The sequence below is a fragment of the Lontra canadensis genome, unplaced genomic scaffold (genome assembly GCF_010015895.1).
Source record: "Lontra canadensis isolate GAN:19392208 unplaced genomic scaffold, GSC_riverotter_1.0 scaffold127, whole genome shotgun sequence".
Taxonomy (NCBI): Eukaryota; Metazoa; Chordata; class Mammalia; order Carnivora; family Mustelidae; genus Lontra; species Lontra canadensis.
The window spans coordinates 2,189,551-2,211,953 of NW_022631121.1; the positions used below are offsets into that span (position 1 = coordinate 2,189,551).

Genomic DNA, 22,403 nt, shown 5'->3' on the forward strand with positions numbered 1-22,403 from the left:
TTAAACAGACACACCAGCAAAGGAGATTGTCCTGTTGGCTAGAAATTCTTGCAAAAACTTGACTATGTTTTTTATTCCATCTCCTTTGGAGTTAAGGAGAGCTCTTATTTCCAAACTTAACACTCATGGTTTCTTGAACTGCTAATGTTTTCACAATCTCAAGCTGGCTTGTTTTTGATAAGTCACTAAAGCAGAAGGTATTTTGTCCCACTACCTAAGCAGTAAAAGCAAGTATGTAATGCTGTAGTACCAGAGTTGTGGGTTTTTTTCTCCTGCACAATGTATTAACTAAGCAGAAAATTTAAAAGAACAAAGACAATAAAAGTAATGTTTGTTAGTGGTAGTTTGAGATATTTCAGGAGAGATGAGATGTGAAGAAAAGCAGTGGCCATATTTAGAAAGCTGCCTCAAACCCAAGAGTATCTATTGAAGTAAACTTGATGACAGACTTTTTTCCTCTTCATGAATCATTGTATTCCTATAAAAGCGAAAATTCCTCTTCATCTAAACAAACGGCTTCCACATCTGTTTTCTTGGTTTCTCAAAAGGGTGTCTTTGGCTTGCATTTTTTTTAAAAGTGTTTATCTGTTTAAAATGAAATATCGTCAAAAGCAGTTTATACATCAAAATCCAAGTTGGTCTTCAGCTTCTAAGAATTAGTCAAGAATGATCTGTTGGTAATGGTGGTGGTATAGGGAAAAAAGAGCACATTCTGTATTCTGCACTAGGTAAGTCTCTCTCACCATACTCTTTAAGTCTCGTTGATTTATATTTAAGTGTACATGCTCTTTTGGCTCCGGGGACTGATCAAGTAGTTAACTTTGTCATTGGTAGCCCATCCCAATATTTCAATGCTCTGGGCTCTGAGTTCCGAAAATAAGTATTTTCCAAATTAGTAGCAGGGGAATTAATTTGTTGGTCCCATTGACTGAGAACTGACCTATAGTGAGCTTGTTTTCTTTAATCCCATAGTCAACTTTCCGCACTCTGTCACTAAGAGAAACACACTCCTAACTGGTGTGTGAAGTGCCGTCGTGCTTTTCTAAAGCCTTTTTTCAGTTCACAGTCGCTTGTGAGTCTGTGCACCCCTCAGGGGTTTGGGTTTTATCTTTTTTAATCTTTAGCCTCTTCTTGTGTGACCCGCCGCCATGCCCTTGAGCCCATCCTGCCTTTTAAAAATAAAGAATGAGGAGCAGCTGAAGTGCCAGCCCTTTTGCAGCTGACAGGAATCTGATCTACCGCTTGGATTCTTTATCTGGGTACCGGCATGCCAGTGGTGTGTGGCTGGTCTTAGCCGTGCCATTCGCAGTCACAGGCTTTAAGAGGGTGGGAGCAGAGGGGGTTGTCTTCAGGAGAAAGAAACATCTTTTTCCGTAGGGACAAGTCGGGAGAGTGGCTGTGGATCGGCACATGGGGTCCTGCTGCGGGGCACAGTGGGATTTCTGGGCCCCAATCTAGGCGATTTTCTTTTAGGAGGTGGTGCAGGCCTCCTCCCACCCCCTGAGCTACAGCTGTCTGTTCTGTCAAAACAGTAGCTCGCTCTGAGGTCGAAGGTCCATGAGAACTGAGACATTTGATGTTATCAAACCCAAATTAGCAACAAAGGCAATTTAATCACTTATGACTTAGTTTCTCTCAAAGGGTGTGAAGAATCTTATTTGGAAACCAAGTGGAACCCCCCACCATAGCTCCTTTTTTTCATTTGGACAAGTATGAATCAGAACTGCTTCACAGATGGCACCAAACTTGCCTTAGAAAAGAAAGAACTCCCTGCCCCCTCCCAGATGCAGGAGAGAGGCAGGACAAGGATGGCTATGCAGGAGCTAAGGGAGGCTCTTGTGGAGTGAATTGATTGATGTTCTGTCTTCCTTTTGAGCCTATCCCCGCCTCAAGGAGGGGAGCCAGTGCCTTTGGCTGTTGTGATTGCTCATAAAAAGACAAGTTGCTCCCGCTTCTTTGACCTCGTTTGGAGGGTTAATACAATTATTTGTATTAGGCACTAGCCACCTGTTGGGATCGGTCTCATTAAAGGTCAGCGTGTGGTGCCTGGCTGTCGGTGGCAGCCTGTGTCAGATTTGCCAGTGGCCACTGGTGTGTGTGACACCTGCCAATTGTGACAGAAAGAATGGAGATCTGATAGCTGAAAGGGAAAGGAAGGTGCTAGAGGAGGAATGAGGGATCGGGGGTCCCAAGGAGCACCATTACTGTGCTTTGGCTGCTGGTTTGCCTTGTCTCCCTTTTCTCCTTCTGGCCCTTGAGCTCAGCCATCCATTTTGATGGATTCTGTCTGCATTCTGACATTGCTTTGATTTGTTCACTTATTGCATCTCTGTAGAGCATTGGATTTCTTACACCTGAAACTTCTCACATCCCCTCCGTTGAGCATCTTAGCTTCCATCTGCCTTCCTGTCCTCTCCCTTCACATGCCCACAGGCATAGCATATTCATCACTCCAAAACTGCCCTTAAGGTTCTGCTCCCCAACCTGTTCCCCTTCCTGGATTCCCTGTCCCAGTGAGTGACAGCACTGTCTACCCAGTTGTTACGCCAGGAACACTGGTTTCATACTTGACTCCTCTACCTCTTCCTTGTGCCCCAAGTCCAGCCAGTTGCCGAGTCCTGTAGATTTCACTTCCTAAGTGCCTGTGACTTTCCAGTGCACTAAGTAAGCTTCATTACTTTTCCCAGGATGCTTCCCCCGCCCCCCGGCTGATAGGTATGCTCCCCATGTTTATAGTCAGAGAGCCGTCTTTAACTTGTCAGTCCAGTGGTGTCACTCCCCAGTTTAAAGTTGTTAAGGTGGTTTACAAGGCCTTTCACAGTTGAGCCTCTCTCCTGCCTTCTCTGTATTTTCCTGAGCATTCTAGCCTTAATCATACTTTTTAATTTTTTTCTTGTTGCAAAAAAAAATCTTCTATCATTTTTTGAAAGTTTAATGTCTTTTAGTCACCATTGAGAATTTCTCTTTGTCCTTTGGATCCTCACCAACATTCTTCCTCCGTCCTCCTTTGCCTGTTACTCCCTGTAACCTACCTTCCCCTTAGTACATTCTGCTTCTGTCAACTTTTCTCAAACTCCCACCCCAGGGGCCCCTATACTCTGTGTGTGTCTGGATATATGTATATGTTTTTCCCGTCCCACATTTGGTTCTCTAATCCACTGGATATTATACAGTATAGAGGGAAGACATTGTGTCTGAATCATTTATTTCTGTGTTCCGTTTCACCTAGCACATGAGAAGTACTTAGTAAATACTTGGTGAGTGAATGAATCAGTTCTTTTTTGAGATTCTAAGTGAGAGGAAAATTATAGTGCTTCCTACAATTCATATCAAATTCTTGAGCCTCGGCCAGATTAGACGGTGGCAGTGCAATGAAGTCCAAAAGTAAAGGTTTATATATATTTTTAATCATAAGGAGCCAAATCCTGTATAGTCTTTGTATTGATATTTTATCTTATTCGTATTCTACACCTCTATCCTAAGTGACTTTTCTCAACTTGATACTTGTTGCTTTCAGAATTTCTCTGTATTCTTCCTGGAGAAAATACAGAAGGTGATGGGATAGGAGGAGATGTGATGCATTATTTGATTGATCCTTAAATACATTTATTCTAGAGACATGACTGAACATGTGTTTCTAACCCCTGTGTCTCTGGAGAGGTGAACACAATTCCATTTCCCTAAAACTAGGGGAAATGCAGACTCATGTGCTGTGTGTTTGTCTTCAGGCTATAAGATTTTTCTTTGAAGCAGGAACCATCCATATTTTAATCATAGCTAGTTCCTAGAATCTGTTTTCTGAACTTCTAATAAATGGGAGGGCAAAGGAAGGACAGCATTTTCTAAAAAAAAAAAAAAAAATAAGTAACAGCTTGCTCTAGGAGAGCATATCGAAAGTACAGTCAGTATGGACCAAAATGTAGTATTTATCCTTGGTACTGAGCTAGGGAGTTGTGCGCCCCACCCCCATCCCCGCAAGGTGTTGGGTTTAAAAAGTTCTCCCTCCTCTGACCTTCCTTAAAGCAGAGAGTAATGATGAGCTGTCCCATGGCTACCTTGTCACACACCAGTCCTAAAAAGGAGCTTTCGGAAATCAAAAATGCTCCCATCACAGTGGTGACAGTAACCCCTTCGTCACTCCAGCTCCATGTGGTCTCCAGACCACTGCCTCGCTACTCCGCCAGGGTCGAGCTTCAGGCCAGGTACTCAGTCATGACAAGTGACAACCTGTTAAAGCTGCTTTTCATGGGGGCTGGGAGCTCAAAGTTTTCTAGTCACATATTCCCATGACCTCAGTTATAACGAAAATGTTGCAGATTCTAGAAAATGCTAATGTCCTTTTTAGCTGTAAGTATTATCTTGATTGCAGTGCTTCACAATTGCCCAACTTCATTATCTGCGCATAGCCAGCCTGACGCCTTCTTCTCAAATAGACAATTATGATCAATTAAGCACTTTCAGGCCTTATAGAATACTTAATTTTATTAGTCAATTATTTGTGCTTTGAAAGAGTTAATGGTAGCTACCCAAGCCATTATTAGAAATTAGTATGTCCCAAAATAGAAAGGCTATTTCCTTTGTGTATGGCACTGCAGTGGAAAATGCCAAGCATAGTTTTTACTGAGTTAAAGGGTGAGGGAAGGCGGAGTGGGGGAGAAAGTTACATGTAAATCATTTAGCCATTAACCTAATGGGTGGATTTATAAATCCTATTACTATAAGCCCTTTTCATTTCCACTGAGGCCTGGTGCATGCTTGATCCCACTAATGTAAAATTCATTCCGTCTAAGTGATTACTGAAGTAAGACACTTTGAGTCAATTTTAATCAGGGTGTGTGAAACTTGCCTGAGCGCCGATGCTCACTAAAACGCGGACATAGTTTGGCCGTGTCTTAATTAGCCCCCCAGATGAGTTATGCGAGAAGTCAATCAGGGAACCAAATCTGAGCCTTCTGACATGTCCGTGTTTTTCTGTGAGGGAAATAACACTGTAGGGACTGAAAATACGCGGCTCCCAAAGAGGCAAAGATCTTTGGGCGGGGGTATTTCTAGTCCTGTGGGCATTATGTGAGTTCTGAGAAATCTGAAAGCTTGATTCTTATGGCTAATTGGAGGATCTTCAATGGTACTTATATTTAAATGAATCACACTTTCAAATCTGATGTAATATGTGGACCTTCTTCCTAGAAAAATGCATATAGGCACACATTCAAGTTTTTCCTGACAGTTTCAGGGATGTTCACATTTCTTGACCTTAGGTTAATATCTCCTGCGCTGGTTTCAATCTTGGTGTCTTAGGGTTTGGGTATTTTTTGAAAATTTAGTATTTAAGAGTGTAGGCTTGCGCTTGAACTCTTGTGTCGGTGAGTAGATTCAGCTCAAGGGTGCTTTAAAGCCAACTCTACGAGCTCTCCAGGGTCCCATGTCAAATATAATCCCAAGTATGGCAATAATGCACAGAAGTTCAAGTGAAGCACAGGGGACATGAGTTTCTGAACTGGAGGTTGGAGTGGAGGAATAGAGAGTAAGATTTCTTTAAAGGTGAAAACAGGTTTTTAAAAGTTAAAATGTAAGGTAGGTTTTTAAAAAAAAATGCACAAGGTGAATAAATCTTTGGGGGCAAGGAATGAGACGACAAGGGAGAAATTCACTTCTTTAACATATTCAAAGCCATAGATTATTGCATTTTAAGTTTTTAAGTCAAAATGAGAGCCTTGACACATTTTAGGGCAGTAATTGAGAGATACTCATAAATATCACTCAGTGTGTCTGTTAGGGAGGAGAAACCTATCAGAAAGCTTTGTTTATTCAGCGTGTTTTATATTCTTTACACATGAGCTATCAGAAGGTCTGGGCTGTAAATTATGGATTTATTTATTTATTTATTTTCAGCATAACAGTATTCCTTGTTTTTGTGCCACACCCAGTGCTCCATGCAATCTGTGCCCTCTCTAATGCCCACCACCTGGTTCCCCCAACCTCCCACCCCCGGCCCCTTCAAACAAAATCAGTTTATCTGGAAATGAGCCATATGGGAGAGTCACACTTTCAGTCAAGTTTATAATTTTTAATTTATTTTTTCAGTGTTCCAAGATTCATTGTTTATGCACTACACCCAGTGCTCCATGCAATACATGCCCTCCATAATACCCACCACCAGGCTCACCCATCCCCTTGCCCCCTCCCCTCCAAAACCCTCAGTTTGTTTTCAGTCAAGTTTATAATTAATGGGCCTTTATCACTGGGGTAGACTTTCATTTCTCCTGAGTTAGTATTTGTTTATCTAACATGCATAGTGCTTGAAGGTGGGGTTAAAACTGATTCACTCTTCACTTCTTTAAATGCATGCTGTGTGTGGGTTTTAATAGCCGCTTTCTGTAACCAGCTTTTGTTGTAGAGATGCACTTACGAGTCCATGGCTCTGCTCTTCTCATGTTGGACCACTTGGGTTTGCTTCCTTTTATCAGAACTTAAAAAATAAATGTTTATTGAAGTAATTTAATAAATCCTATGTGCCAGGCATTGTGTCAGGTTTAATAGCTGAGACATGATCTCTCCTTATGATTTGCTTATAGTGTCTTACTTAACTCCGTAGTTGAGTGATGTGCGCTGGTATACACAGAGTACTCTGAGGCTACATTGGACTAATGTATTCCTCAATACCATTTAGCTGGGGAGGACAGAGAGGTTGTTCTGTTGGTGTAAAGTTCCTTATAAAATAAGTAGACATTAAGTAATAAAAATAGCTAATATTTATGAGCACTTATGCACCAGGAAATGTAGAAAAGAATTTACATGTGTTACATTCAATGTTCATAGTAGCCCTATTGTAAGGAAGCTGTGGTTATTGTCTCCATTTTACAGTTAAGTATTGGGGCACAGAGAGGTTATATTGTGTGCTTGAGGTCACACAGCTTGTTAGCAGTGCTGTTACACTTTGTACTTAAGAAGTCTTTATCAGTCAGGGTTCTCCAGAGAAACAACCGATTTGGGGAGTGTATGCTTGGAGGAGAGGTGGAGAGAGACAGGAAGGGAGAGAGAAGGATTGATTGATTGATGAATTGATTTTAAGGAATTGGCTCATGGGATTTTAGGGGCTGGCAGGACTGAAATCTAAGGTCTGGTCAACAGCCTGAAGACAGAGAGACAGCACATGAGTCTGCAGTTTCCTTGGGGGACTTCATTCCTTTCTTGCTTAAGGCCTTCAAATGATTAGGTGAGGTCCACTCACATTATGGTGAGGATAGTCTGCTTGACTCAGTCTACTGATTTAAATGTTGGTGTCATGTTTAAAAAAAAAAAACACACCAAAAACAAGAAAATCTTCACAACAACATCTAGACTGGTTTCTGACCAAATAACTGGATATCACTGCCCTAGCCCGGTTGATACACAAAATTAACCATCACTCAGCCTAACGTCTGAACCCATGCTTTGGACCACTGTGGGGAAACAGCATGTAAAAAGCACAGAGGCAAGAAAAGAGCATAGTGGCTTGTTCAGTGAACTCAGCATATTTCAGGAGGGCTGAATTGAAGGGTGCATGTGGGACGCATTGGAAGGTAAGTTGGGCCTCAACTCTATCATGAGTCTTGGGGCAAGCTAAGGGATTTAAATTTCATTGCAAAGAGTATGTTTTAGAAAGAACTGGCAAAGCATGAAGAATGGTTTGAAATAGTGATCCTGGAGACAGGTAGGCTGAGTGAGTGGTGAGAACTTGAAGGAGACAGAGCACATCAGCAGGAAGAGAAAATCTTGTGTGAGACTTATTAGCTCATTGGATTAGAAGGGAAGTCAGTCTTTTATTTCAGTTCGAGGCTCTTAGGGAGGCCATTTATCCTGTTTGGAGCTGGGGAGGGTTTGGAAGAGATGGATGGGGTCTAGAAGGAATCCTTATGGGACAGACAGTGGAATATGTGCTTGGAGCAAGAAAATGTTGTCATTCGTGTGTCACTGATTCTCAACCAGGGGCAGTTTTGTCCCCCAGGAAACATTTGGCAATATCTGGAGACCATTTTGGTTGTCACAGCTGGAGAGTGTGTGCACGCCTGCATGCATGCTACTGGCATCTAGCGGTTAGAGACCAGGGACAGCCTCCCCATGACAAAAAATTCTCTGGCCTAAAATGTCAATAGTGCTGCGGTTGAGAAGTCCTGATATATATATGTAGACGATGTTTATGTGTTCTCCTGGGGGAGAGGGGGAGATCTCAACAGAGGGTGTCGAATGTTTTATGTATGGTAAACATACACTCACTTATATTAAGGGCATTAAGCTATATGCAGACAACTTGTGAGACCCTAAGTATTTCTGTTTATTTTACAACCACATAGCCCTTGAAAGTAACCTAGAATATGGATCTATATTCTTATAATGCTGATGGTCATTGTTGGACGTGTTAGTGCCTCCTTTTCCTAACACTGAAGAAATGAGTGTGGGTGAAACACAAAACAACCAGATAGGAGGATAGAGGTGTTTCTACATGTCAAACTTTGGATTCTAGATTTTTGGATCTGGGAGGAGTCCCTGCCTCTTCATTTTTTAAATGAGGATGCTAAGACCTAGAGAGGGAACCCAGCTGGCTCGCAAATCACTTAGCTACTAATTGGCAGTTTAAACTAGTACTCACATTTCAGACTCCTGACTTTTCTTTAAACTCATATTTGTATAATGTTTTATCTTTGCTGTCTGTGTTTTCAGCGTGGAGTTCTTTTTAGTTCCACATATCTCAGGGACCTGGGTGGTACTTTTCCCCCAGTTTTAAAGAAGGTTAAACTCAGGTTTAAAGGCAGTAAGGAAACCAGATAGGGATGTTAAGTAGTAGAAAATCAAAGTAGGGCGCTTATTAAATCCATAGTCTATGCTCCTTGAGCATCTTATAGAGAAGACACACACCTGAGAATAACAGGGAATAGGAAAATAAGAAAAAGGCAGTCAAATGTAATGAGGATGAAGTAAATGTGTACCAAGTGAGAGAACTGAGTAACACGGAGTCCTGCTTGGAAACTGCCGAAATTGGGACTAGGAAAGCTTAGATAATGGTTGGATTACCAAATATCATAATATTTATATTTCTTCTACTTTTCTCTTCCCTATCCTTCAAAACCATTCATTTGCTACCCCTGTTATGCTAATGTATTTTTTTAAAAAAACCTTTTGAGTTTAATTCGCATTTTATGTCATCGGTAACAGAAGAACCCTAAAGCCATTGAGATTTCAGTTGTCATTCTGTTCATGCATTATTTGTTTAGGATTTGACCTCACCCAACATTTTTTTAACTTACAGGATTTCTGTTGCGTTTAGTATCCGTATCATACATCATCAAAGTGGGTTCTTGTTGTTAGTAGATGTCACTGTAATAGACCTGTGCTTTTGGGAAAGGAGCTTGAAACTTTTTTTTTTTTTGACCATGGAAAATTGGTGTTTTCTCACTTTCATTTAGTATTTATAAGCACAGTTTTAGTCTATAACACCGTTTAAAACCATTTCCTATCCTTTAAATGCATTGACACACACCCATATTCTGTCCTGACAAAAAGTAAGGACCCCAGCTTTATCCCAGCCTTGGCAGAAGTAAATACACACAGCAGTAGGAGTTGGTCTTAGGTCTCCGCCGCTGATAAACCTGGCGTCATAAACACGCTCTTTCTGCTTAGTAAACCACATTGTGGGTGTATTCCTGAATACATTATTTTCTTTAGGAAAGAGTTCTTTTAAATACACTTTACATTTCCTTTTAGTCCCCACCACCCTTCACCAGCCTTCAGAGGCTCAGATTGGGGTTAAAACACTTTTTCGTATTATTTTAATTATTGCTCTCCCCACCCCCAGCCCCACTACTTTCCTGTTTCCCCCTCCTCTTTTCCCCTAACGGTACTGTTCTGCAAAGCCTGCAATGATTGATATGATGGCAGTGCTGTCATTCTTTTTAACCAAAAAAAAAGTCATTTTTGTTCTAGTTATTTTAATAGAGTCCCATTAAAGATGTATTGCTGACTGAAATACCGGCACGAAGGGCTCTCACTGAGCTGAGCCCAGGAATTAAGAAGTCAGGAAATCGGCTGCTGCATTGCAAGAGAGCCTTGTGTGACACCGAATCTCCTGATTGGGGAGATCATTACTGCTATTATGACTCGACTTGCGTAGGAATTTTAAATTCCATCTGAATGTCAGTAATAACCCTCTTAGCAAATTATCCTGAATAAAATCACGAAGGCATTTTATATAATAGGTGTTGAATTACTGGATAGATTTGCTAATTAAATACTCTTTGTTCTGCTGCAGTTGACATTACAGGGTAAGATCTTGAACAATTATTCTCAACAGCTGTACTTTGTTAAGGGAAAAATTAACCACAAAGTTTATTTTTTTACACTTGAAGTTGGCAGATTTTTGAAATGTGCTTGAAAAAATTCCATCATCCAATTGGTAATGAGTAGATAAATATGCAGGTGTTGCTGTGAAATCAGATAACTGCAGACTGCCTTATTAATGAATTTAGCAAGCCTTTATAGCCCTGTTTTCTAGCTGTTGGCACTTACAAAATGATTTTCTGTCAGAATGGGTAGCTTTGATATTAGGCTTGTCAATTTGAAGTGAACTTAGAAACGGACATCTGGTAGTCACTGTACCATGTGTCCAGTAGACTTTTCTTGATACCTGTGACTTCTTTTAAAAATCCATTTCCTTAATGGGGAAAATACCTGTGAGGTATAAGTTTTTGACTATTGGCTTCCAGAACAGTCATGTGGTATGGGCTTTTTAACAAGGCAGTGAAACATTCTGAAAAGAAAACGAGACATAAGGTCCAGCTTCTAGTTCAAACTCTTGACTAATTCTGTTATTTTGGGTAAAATCACAGGGCCTAATTTTACTCATCTATAAAATGGGGTTTGTAATACTGCCCACTCCTTAGGATTATTCTTTCAGCATTTTACAAATAATCGTTACTAGGTCCTGTGCACTAGGCCCTGTGCTTTATACAAAGAATTTGGTAGCCCACAGGATATCTAACAGCTGAGCCCTCTCCAGTGAGCAGTTTGAATCAGGGGTGGCTTTTGGGTGATGCTGCTAATGAAGCACTTGGATAAACCTTGGTCTGGACAGGGCACTGTGGTACCCATCATGTATAAGTGCTTTAGAAGAAGGATGAGAGGTCAGGGTCAGCCTGGTTGTGGGTTGTCTCCTATAGAATGGACTGAAGAGTTGACGTGCTGTGGTGAGGACCTTGAACCTGAAATGAAGCATAGTCATCAGCTATTGTTGAGGTCCCCGTGAAAGACGGTGATAAAGCTATCCTCAGAAATTGGTGTAACCTCCGTGGAGAGCTATTTGGCTGTATCTATAAAAAATTTGAACCCATATAACCTTTGGCCCAATAAGTCTTCTTAGAGGCGTTTTATCTTGTTTACTAGCATTTTATTCATGTATAAAGATTATTTGTTGAAGTGTGGTTATACAGGTAAAGATCAGAAACAACCTACATGTTTATTACTAGAACATTGGTTAGATATATCATGATCGATTCACACGACGGAATACTGTATAGCCATTAAAAAAGAGTAAGGCAGCCCTGTATGTGTAGATGGGAAGTCATCTCTAAAATAAAGTATCAGGTGGAAAAAAGTAGTTGTAGTATAGTCTTTGTTTTACTTCGTTTTCTGCCATTTTTGTGCAAAAGATCCAACACCAGTTTTCTTCTGTCAAAGAGAAAATTGTTTTGGTAGCAGCCCTCAAATCATGCGTGGAAGTGGTTGTGAGTTGGTGGTGGGAGAGAATAGAGATGGTGGGAGATCTGAAAGATGAAGGTTGCCAGTACACACTTGGAGGTACACTCAAGGGTGACATAGTGGGTTTCATCCATGGTGTGAAAGAAGAGTAGAGGAAATTGGTTCCTGCATATACCGAGTTGCAGTGAGAGGTTGACAAGCTCTGTCTGAGGTATTTTACTTAGGTAATGGTTACCTTGTGGAGTTGTCTGTTGTGATGAGGAAAGCAAAGCCTGGTGGGGTGGAAGTGGGGAGGGCGAAGAGAACTTGTGATGAGCAGTTCTGTCCTCACTGTGATTAACTTGGTTGATCTCTTTATTGCCCTCTTCCCGAAGGGACTGTCAGATAGTCTCCCACAATGCATTTCCCTGCAATTTAGATGTTTAAAAGTGAAGATGAAGTGGAGGAGAGTGAATGCTTTTTAGGAGTTAACTGAATTTCGGGAAAGTAATTGGGATTACTGTGAGACCCATCAGTCACCTAGCAAATGATTTTTTGAGCACCTGTCGCATGTGAAGCCTAGAGTTAGACACAAACATGTGCTCTGACCTCTAGGAGCTTGTGGTCTAGTTGGGGAGGGTACAGACTCAACTGAAAACTGTTTTCCGAACGGGATTGTCATGATTATCTTAGGCCAGTGGCCCTTAGCTCTGCCTGCAACATGAATATCTGGAGAGCTTTTTCAAAAAATTGCTAGGGCTGGTATTGATATTTTTTTAAGATTCCTCAGGTGCTCCAGTCTCTACAGCCACTATTAAAACCATTGATAAGGGGCACCTGGGTGGCTGTCCTTCAAGGGTCTGCCTTCGGCTCAGATCATGATCCCGGGCTCCCCGCTCTCCATCTGCCTCTACCTCTTCCCTCTCTGCTCATGCTCTCTATCTCTCTTTCTCAAATAAATAAAAAAGTAAATCTTAAAAAAAGTTGGTTAGCCTAATCCATATTCACCACCTACCCACCACCCTCAGGGCAAGGGAAGGGCTTTCTTCTCTAAGAACATAGGACAGTGAATGCCTGATGAAAATTAGGAGACTGTAATAAAGGAGAGGAAGCAGTGGAAGTGGAAATAAGGGGTGGATGTAAAAGATAATCGAAGTTCAGGGTTTATGGGGCTCTGTAATACACATCTCCAACTGCAGCTACACGGGCCTAGGGGCAATCTTGTCTACACATATTATCTAGACGTTTATCTCCATTCACCAAATATTTATTGCACCCCACCTTTGTAGTGGGCACTCTGCCAGATTGAGAGAATCTGTGAAGGTCTACTCCCTGTCTTCAGGAAATTTAGTCTTGAGAAGAAATTGAAATCTGGTGCATATATATTTATTTTTGTCACTTTTTAAGATTTTGAGTACCATGGGTAAGAATTGCCAGATTTGAAATGCTCTGTTAAGCTTTTGCTTTTCAGTCATGCAGTTTTATTTAAATATCAGTAATGAGAATAGTTTGCCTTTTTACCATATCATAAAGGCATGTTTTTATTATGCATGTTTATTAAAAATAGATCTTTACATAAATCTTAAATAGATATTTACAGTAGAGCTGCTTACATATCTCTGGCTAAGAATCAACATAGAGTCCAACTTACTTTTAGATTATGTTGATATTACTGTTATTTTGAGGGTTGTGGTTAGAAAACCATGAAGAGCTTTAAAATGTATGACCAGTCATTGGGTTATCTATCTCTGTGTGTACCTACTTATGTTTATGGTTTTGTAACTATGTAAAGCATTAATCGTAACTTTTTCTTTCATTTAGATTTTGATGCATACGAAGGAGATGGTACAGAAGGTAATGCTGAGCATTTTCATTATACAGTGACTTATAAATATCATACGTTGTGATGTTTTTGTATTCAAGGAAAATTGTAACCCAAACAGACTGGAAATGGCTTCTTAGAATGCCTGGTTTACGTTTATAATCCCTCCTAATGGATTATAGCTTTTTTCTTTTACTAACACTGATATGATCTAGCCGCTGCTTGAAGCCTGTATGTGAGTGTTTCAAGCAAATTAGTAACAGTGCTAATTAGAGTTTACTTCCAGGCCTTAATACTGTATGTGCTCTAGTGTTGTTTGTTATGATTGATTTTTTTTTGGCATTCTTCATTTTCTACTGAATACTGTTTGAAACTGTGAAGAATTTCATATGGATTTGTGCCGCTGAATTTTCAAAACCCATTATGTTTCTGCTTTATAAATTGCCATGACCCCTAAGCTTATGGTACAGTGGATAAATATAGACCCCTACCTTCTTAGTTTCTTCTCCTCCTTTATATTATTCAGTTCCAGTTTGTTTCCGTTGAAACCAGACATTTCCCCTGCTCCTCTGCTATCTGTTTGTTTTAAGAGAATTAGCTATATTTTCTTAATGTGACAGTGGCTTTCCTTTCTAGTTTATTAGAGCTTAATCTTTGATTGTACTCCTCTGACAATATGGATAAGAATAAACATAAACTTTTGAAAAATCAACAGAACCTGTAATTTCTGTAGTATAGAAAATCTTGAGTTTCATTGTATATGATGATCACTGTGTTGTTTTATAATTTTTGCTTTTTATTAGATGAATCTTGAAGTTATTTATGGAGATACAGATTCAATTATGATAAACACCAACAGCACTGATCTGGAAGAAGTATATAAATTGGGAAACAAGGTGAAATAATTTGATGAAATTATCTTTTAGCTACTTTTCTGAATTCTTTTTAACATGAAACTTCATAAATTCACGTATGTGTACATGCATGCTTCTGAAAATAAGCTTCGTGCTTCTCATTTCCTCATCCTCTTATTTTTCTTAACCTCTACTCCAGTTATTTGTTTTTAAGGGTAAAATTCAAAGGAGAATATTTTTTCCTTAAGTGACAAATACATTTTTACTTTGTAAACAGTGTGAGATGTTTTCATCTTGTTTCTAAGTCTGGTGACTGTGATGTCATACTTCTGTGATGTTGGGCTTAGGTCTCGCTACAGTGATATCTCTGACTCTGGGTGTTCTGTGTTTCTCAAGGGGGTTCACACTGCTTCACATCCTGTGATCTTCTGTGTGTCTACTTTCTGATAAAAAAAGAAAGTGAAAAAAATTTTAATTTAAATTTAAAATATAGGGATACCTGAGTGGCTTAGTCAGGTAAGCATCCGCCTTCAGCTCAGGTCATGATCTCAGGGTCCTGGGATGGAGCCCAGAGTCAGACTCCCTGCTCAGCAGGAAGTCTGTTTCTCCCTCTCCCTCTGCCCCTCTCCCCCTGCTCATGCTATTCTCCCCCCGACCCCGCCGCCAAATAAATAAATAAAATCTTTTAAAAAATAAAATTAAAATATGGTCATATTTATACTTACCACATTATCATGCATGGGGAGAAATACATTTCTAGTAGTAGTCACATGGGTTTTATATGCTGATATGGATAAACACCTATTTACGTACATGTACACCCATTAATAATTTTTTATAAGAGTACTTAAAATACATTTGAAAAGGCAAGTGGACATTTAGAAGTCATCATTTGTCGCCTTCTAATTGCAGTTTACAATTAGCAAGTGTTTCTTTAGTACTTGCTATGTTAAGATCTTGTCCCAATAAACTAGAACTAAGATAACACCTTACAAAGTAACAACTTCCTGCCTTTCTCCACTGGTATGTGTGAAATATGACTTGTAGGCTTCACCTGAGAACAGGCCTGGCCTGTTGTCCTCATATTGGACTTCAAAAAGCTGTGTATTTTCCCTAGCGGTGATTGGCTGTGCCTTGAGCCTATCAATAAAGAGCAGGTGATTAGTCATTTTTTTTTCAACATATAGTTATTTCCTTATACGTAAGGTGCTTTGGGATGTACAGGAAGATCTTAGACATTATTTTTAAGATTTTATTTATTTATTTTAGAGAGAACGCATGCACACAGTGGAAGGGGAGAAGGAGAGTGAGAGAGAGAGAGAGAGAGAAAATCTCAAGCACACTGTGCACTGAGCACAGATCGTAATATGGGGCTCCATCCCAGGGCCCTGAGATCATGACCTGAGCTAAAACCAAGAGTCAGATGCTCAACCAACTGAGCCACCCAGGTGCTCCTTAGACATAATTTTGATAGTCAAAGTTTTACTTATTTTTAGCCACATATCTACTTGTTGGACTATCTGGTCTCTAATTCAGTTGTTCGAAGGTAAATACATATGCATTTAGTTTATACATTCAAAAAGACTATTTCATAATTTTTGTAAATTTCCTGGGGCCGGCCCTGCCAATTCTGTCCTTTGGTTGAATGGGATGATATATTTATATTACTGTGTTTTTTTCAGTCTGTTTTTATCCCTGTGCTCTTTCAGTGGTTTTGTATCATACTCAACATAATACTGTGTTCTGTATCACCTGAGTAAATGCCTTCTAATCTTGATGAATTAAAGTTGTGTTTAGATTAACTTCTGGGAATTTGTAGCATGTTCATCTTTTCCATGGTAGATGTTTGAGAAGCTAGTATTAATGCTTGAAATTTTCACAGGTAAAAAGTGAAGTGAACAAGTTGTACAAACTGCTTGAAATAGACATTGATGGTGTTTTCAAGTCTCTGCTACTGCTGAAGAAAAAGAAGTATGGCGCTCTGGTTGTTGAGCCAACGTCAGATGGGAATTACTCCACCAAACAGGAGCTGAAAGGGTTAGATATAGTTAGAAGAGATTGGTGTGATCTTGCTAAAGAGACTGGAAAGTGAGTTCAACTTTCATTTGTGCTTTTTTTTGTTTGTTTGTCTGTAAAAACTTGGAGTACTAATGACATGGAGAAGATCTGTGATTCAGCCAAGCTCAAGGACACAACTTCTTTGTTGTTGTTGTTGTTGTTATGTTACATATTAATGCTTCTCACTTATTTGGAGTGGAATTTCCCAGGTAGATTAAAACTTAAAGCTAAATTTGCTCAGTAAGAGGTACTTGCTATAAGATACATCTTGGGACTTGTAACTCACAGTGAGGGTGAACCTTCACATTTTAGCTCCCTACAGCGTTGGTTTCATTGATGTTAGCTTGTGTCTCTTTTGTTTTGCTTTCATATTCTTATTAGAAAGTGCCTTGTGGGGGTGCCTGGGTGGCTCAGTCATTAGGCATCTGCCCTGGGCTCCGGTCATGATCCCAGGGTCCTGGATTGAGCCCCGCATTGGGCTCCCTCCTGGGCGGGATGCCTGCTTCTCCCTTTCCCATCCCCTACCCCACCCCCCGCTTGTATTCCCTCTCTTGCTGCGTTTCTCTCTGTCGAACAAATAGATAAAATCTTTAAAAAAAAGAAAGAAAGAAAGAAAGAAAGTACCTGTGTTATGTTCCTGAATCATTGTAGAGCCTCTTTAGGAGCATAATTGTTAAGGTGTTCCCATGTTGTGGCTTAAATATTCTGGGATTCATAGTGGGCCATGGACTGAGACTTTGTTCCCATCCGTATCATTTGTGTGTAAAGATTCTTAGGAATCTCTTGCAAAAAGAAAAAAATAATAAAGTTCTTACTAATCTTAGGTTAGTTTAAGAGCTAGTTCTCAAATACCATAAGTACCTCAGAAATAATAAATGTCATGGCTGATCCCCTAGCTTTGCAAGTGAGACTGGAAATTGTGATGCTAAGGCCTGTTTTTTTTAAAGGGTCACATTAATTTATAAAGCATCCATTTAGAAAAGCCTGAATCCTTAGGTATTTAGTGTACCATCTTTTTAGATATTCCTGTTTTATGAGCCTACCCAGTTCTGAAAACAAGAATTTTTTTTTCTTTAAAGCAAAATTTAAATTAATTTTAATATTGCCAAATATTCACACTTTTTACTTATTTTCCAGTCTTCTCGCTTTCAAGTTGGGAGATTGAGCAATTGTTGCTTCTGCAAAACTGCTCTTGATGAGGCAAAGTTGATCATCCAACTATAGGTCACTGTTAGCCTTTTATGAAATGAAATTTGAAACGCTTCATTGCCCCCAAATGTACCCAAAGATGAAACTACTTTGTATAGACTGTCGATTAGAGTGTTCTCTTCAGCTTTGTGTTTTCTAAGAAAAGATGCATCATAATAGAAGTAAATTTTTCTGAGTTAGAAATGTATTAGTAATTAAAGCTATACAAATGTTTTTGTCAGGGTTCTTTTTCTGACAAATTATAATGCAGCTGTCAAACCCTTGCTCTGCATTTTCTCAGAAATGGATAAAATATTGGCTTTTTTACTCCTTTTCTTTTCCCCTTGTTTTTTTGAGGGGGTCTGGTAGAATAATAAGTTTTTCAGGGATAGCGTAAGGTTGGAGAACACTGAGGAATATAATGAAGCTGAAGAAAGAGAAGTTTTAAAATCTTCGGGTTTTAAGAAATTTGCATAAAGAACTATATTTCTGCTTACCTAGCTAATGGTCATCTCAGCTTGGTGATATCAGAGATAATATCTTGGTGCTTTATGGGGAAAGTGAAATTTTTACCTTTTAAAATTTTTAACCTATGAGTAAAGTATAACCGCTTATGAATTTTGTAATTGCATATATACAGTTGTGGATGAAACACATACCTTTCTCTATCCACATTTTGTATGAAGCCTTAGCTGCTGCATTAGAAAATGGTCTGTATGTTTAAGGGCAAACCTGACGTTCCAAGGTTGGTAAACCTTTGGTAGAGTTAATGTTAAAAAACAAATAGTAACGGCCTTTTGGACATTCACTCTCATGTTAGCTTTCAGTACAGCTCTTGTCCACATGTTAATCTAATGGCATTTATCTTCCTTTTCTCTCCTTTATTAATAAAGTATAATATTAAAAAAATGAATCCCTCTCTTTCTTTGCAGCTTTGTCATTGGCCAGATTCTTTCTGATCAAAGCCGAGACACTATAGTGGAAAACATTCAGAAGAGGTTAATAGAAATTGGAGAAAATGTGCTAAATGGCAGTGTCCCAGCGAGCCAGTTTGAAATTAACAAGGTAAATGTAGCATTTATTGCCGAGCCCAGCTGCTGCCGTGTGTTTTTCGCCTCCTTCAGCTAGTTGAAGAACCACCTCATCCTTGCAATTGGAATACATTCTAGCTGGTGATGAAAGCTGCTTAACAACTAACTCACCGATGGACCATTAGCACACCACTCTTCCTCTTCCAGCCGCTGGTGCCGCCATGTCATCCACAGAGGCCTTCTCTCTCCGTTTCTTACTTGATGGAGGCCTCGTTTCCAGAGATTCTATGTAGTGATGTAGTTGATGTTTAGGGGACTAGAGAGTATTACCTTCTGCATAGTCCTCCTCATTTATAGTTGTTTGGGAGGACAGGCCTGTAAGCTTAGAGAAAGATGGAGATAGAGTGCCTGAGAGAGAGAGAGAGAGAGAGAGAGAGAGAGTGTGTGTGTGTGTGTGTGTGTGTGTGTGGCGGGGGGGACATTCACAGAAGGTGACCCTTAGAGGTACTGCAATCAGAATGCTTTTTTTGGGGACATAGTTCTTTAGAATTAAGATGGCGATAGCATTTTCTTTATAGCCAGAGGACTTGTGCTTTTATTTTCTTTTTCAACTGTGTCATTTAGGCTTTATGGGCAGTCTTAGTTTTTGAAAATGAGGAATAATTTTCCTTACCTAATTTGAAAAATAAAACCTTGGTTTCCAAAGTGCTGCGTAATATAACATATTAGATTGCAGATTTCCTTTCTTCCCCCCATTTAAAAAGAGTACCCTTACATATTCAGAAGCTAATTTTGTGAATACCGTTTTACCCATTTTGTGATAAATAGATTACGTTGTCAAAGCTGATACAAAAACGGAATTTTAATGAAAAAGAATCTAATGATGACATTAAATAGAAGACTTAGGGTTAAAACTCATTCATGATACCCCTGTGCTAAAGTGGTGCTTGTCATTTTTGCGTGGTTCCTTACTCTTGAAAACACATTTTTACATTGAAGCAATCACAATATATATTATTTTGAAATCTGTTTTTATTTGACATAAATAGATTGCTCCACATTTCTATATTATCTTAAAAAAGGTTATATTTATCTTATATTTCACTGATATATCTTTATTTAAAATTTCTGTTTGATTATTTACATTAGTTTGGATACTGGAAATAACTGTATTGAACATCTTTCTTTCTTTATCTTTTTGCTTTTGGATGAATTATTTTAGTTTAGGTTCCTTGAAGTGAATTATTTGAGTTAAAAGATTAGTGTATCTCTATGGTTCTTGCTAAATTGCTTTATAAAAGGGTGATACCCATTGATAAGAACAAAATGTATGTGCCAGTTTCCCCACAGATTTGCTCCTATTGATGAGAGTTCACTGGTGATAATGTCACTGGTGATATTTAAATGAAATAGTGCTATCATTATGATATGAAACAGTGTCTCACTGTTGCATTTAATTTGCATTTCTTTGGTTTTCAGAGGAGATGAATATTTTCTATGCATATCCTTAGGATTAGTGTTTATTCTTAGGTGAGTCATTTGTTTCCTACACCTCTACTGTGAGGTCTTTAATGTCACAAAAGAAGACTTTCATTTCTACATGGAAGTACAAAAAAATAGAAGTAAATATAGTAAGAGGACATGTGCATTGGCACTAGCTCTTCACTTGAAGCGATGCAGTGTTTACCCATTGGCATGGCATCACTTGTGACATCTAAAAAGTGATTTCCTTTCCAATTTTGTTTAGTCTGTCCCAGAAATGTGCATGAGTAAGAGTTATGACTTCAGTCTTCTTTTGATCAATTTTTGCGTTGATTTTGTAGACTGTATCCCTGACATGATCTCCCTTCTTAGAAACGTGGGCCCTCTTTAACAGGGGGTTTTAGGCAGGACTTGGGAAGGCTGAATCCAAACATGGCCACATTATTGGCAGAAGAACACTGAGCATTTGTCCTCTAGGTCAGTGCGCCCGCAGTGTCATCTTCTTACAGGAATGATGACACCATATCCTGAGGCACTGGCAATCTCCCGAGTGCTCATGAACGGTCTGCAGACAGTCTTGTTATTTTGAAGTTTTTACCACTGAAATTGTTAAACTTACTACAAAAGTAGAGAATAGTATTATGAATCCCCATGTATCCATCATTCAGCTTCACTAATTATCAATTTATGGTGACATTATTATTTATAATAATAGTAGTACTTAATGTGATTAGGGCTGTGCCCTTCATTTTCTGTGGCAGAGCTAAAATTGTGACTTATTGTCTTTATATTCTCCGTTTCACTTGATGTAGTAGCTGGCAAATAACAGTTGTTCAGTAAATATTAAAAGAATTCACTTGTTTTTCTACTCTTCCCATTCATCAAACATGGAGTACTTCTTATGTGCACCGTGCTACATTCTGGGATATAAAATCGAATAAGCAAATCTTGGTCCATGTTTTACAAGATGGAAATAGTCTTTCAAAGATATTTACTGTCCCATATTTTTATATTTCTTTTTTAATAAAGAAAATGGATTTCTGCAGTGTTGACAGAAGTGCAGTGAATTCTGATGAAAGGACTATCTATATCATAGTTACTCCTAAGTCTGTTTATGGCAAGCTATTTATGTCAAAGGTGATGTGTCTTGATTAACATTTGTCTGAATATTTGCAGTGTTTAAAACTGGTGAGCAATTCAGTTTTTACATTTCATCGCTTTCAAAGGAGAGTGGAATGGAAGAGTCTATATATGCGACTGGTTGTGGTTGGTCTTATGAGAGAATATCTGTGTATCTGTAGTTAGGGATATTTTTTGTGATCTTGGAGGGACTGAAAATAGGAGGCTAGCCTAGGGTAGGGGAGTAAAGTGGTGAGATTTGCCTTTGTGGAGATTTTAGTCCTTGTTGTTAAAAACAACTGGAAAACATCATGTGTGATTTTCTGAATTACCGCAATCTTAGCTTAGATATTTTTCATAAAGTAACACAAAGTACTTCACAGCTGATTTGTATAGCCCTGGTTAACTTGAGCCTGAACCACCAGGAAGCATTTTTTTTAAATCAAGCCTTCTAAAACTAGCTTGTACGATCCTCAAATAGCCCCAATCTAATAACTGGAAAGTATATTACATGAAATTCAGAATTTTTTAAAGATTTTATTTATTTGAGAGAGAGACAATGAAAGAGAGAGAATAGAGGGGGAGGGTCAGAGGGAGAAACAGACTCCCTGCCGAGCAGGGTGCCCGATGTGGGCACTCCAGGATCATGACCTGAGCCAAAGGCGGTGGCTTAACCAACTGAACCACCCAGGCCCCCTGAAATTCAGAATTTCTTAATATTGCTCTGGAGTATAGTAAGTTGAGGAAGATTTTTTTTTAAGTAGAGTTCTATTGATTAAGGTTTTTTTGCAATATTATCCATTCAAGTCAATCTAGACTCTGCGTAAAACAGTTTAGAGGAGAGTCAGATAATTAGAGCATTTCCTAGGTGCTCTCCTGCACTTGAGTGTACGATTTAGAAAGTGGACATGACATGGGTATGTGAGGCTGTGTTGGAGGACCTGCTTTATTCTTCTCCAGCAGTTCCCACATTTCCTCGTCTCAGGACACTTGCATACTCTTAAAATAATTGAGGACTGTAAGAGCTTTTGTTTATATGGCCTGTGTTAATATTTACTGTTAGAAATTAAAACTCAGGAACTTTTAAAGTATTTATGTATTTGTTTAAAAATAGCAATAAACCCAGTATGTGATTACAAA

The 22,403-nt window shown here is 39.1% G+C and overlaps 1 protein-coding gene across 2 annotated transcripts in view; it reads left to right on the forward strand.

The window, feature by feature from the left end:
- Positions 1 to 22,403, forward strand: part of POLA1 (DNA polymerase alpha 1, catalytic subunit) — a 302,148-nt gene that overhangs the window by 106,384 nt on the left and 173,361 nt on the right. For both annotated transcript variants that reach the window (XM_032842292.1, XM_032842293.1), the window contains exons 27-30: positions 13,531 to 13,563; positions 14,335 to 14,427; positions 16,268 to 16,473; positions 18,564 to 18,696. In XM_032842292.1, the coding sequence (XP_032698183.1) occupies positions 13,531 to 13,563; positions 14,335 to 14,427; positions 16,268 to 16,473; positions 18,564 to 18,696 (465 nt within the window). The remainder of the gene's footprint in view (positions 1 to 13,530; positions 13,564 to 14,334; positions 14,428 to 16,267; positions 16,474 to 18,563; positions 18,697 to 22,403) is intronic.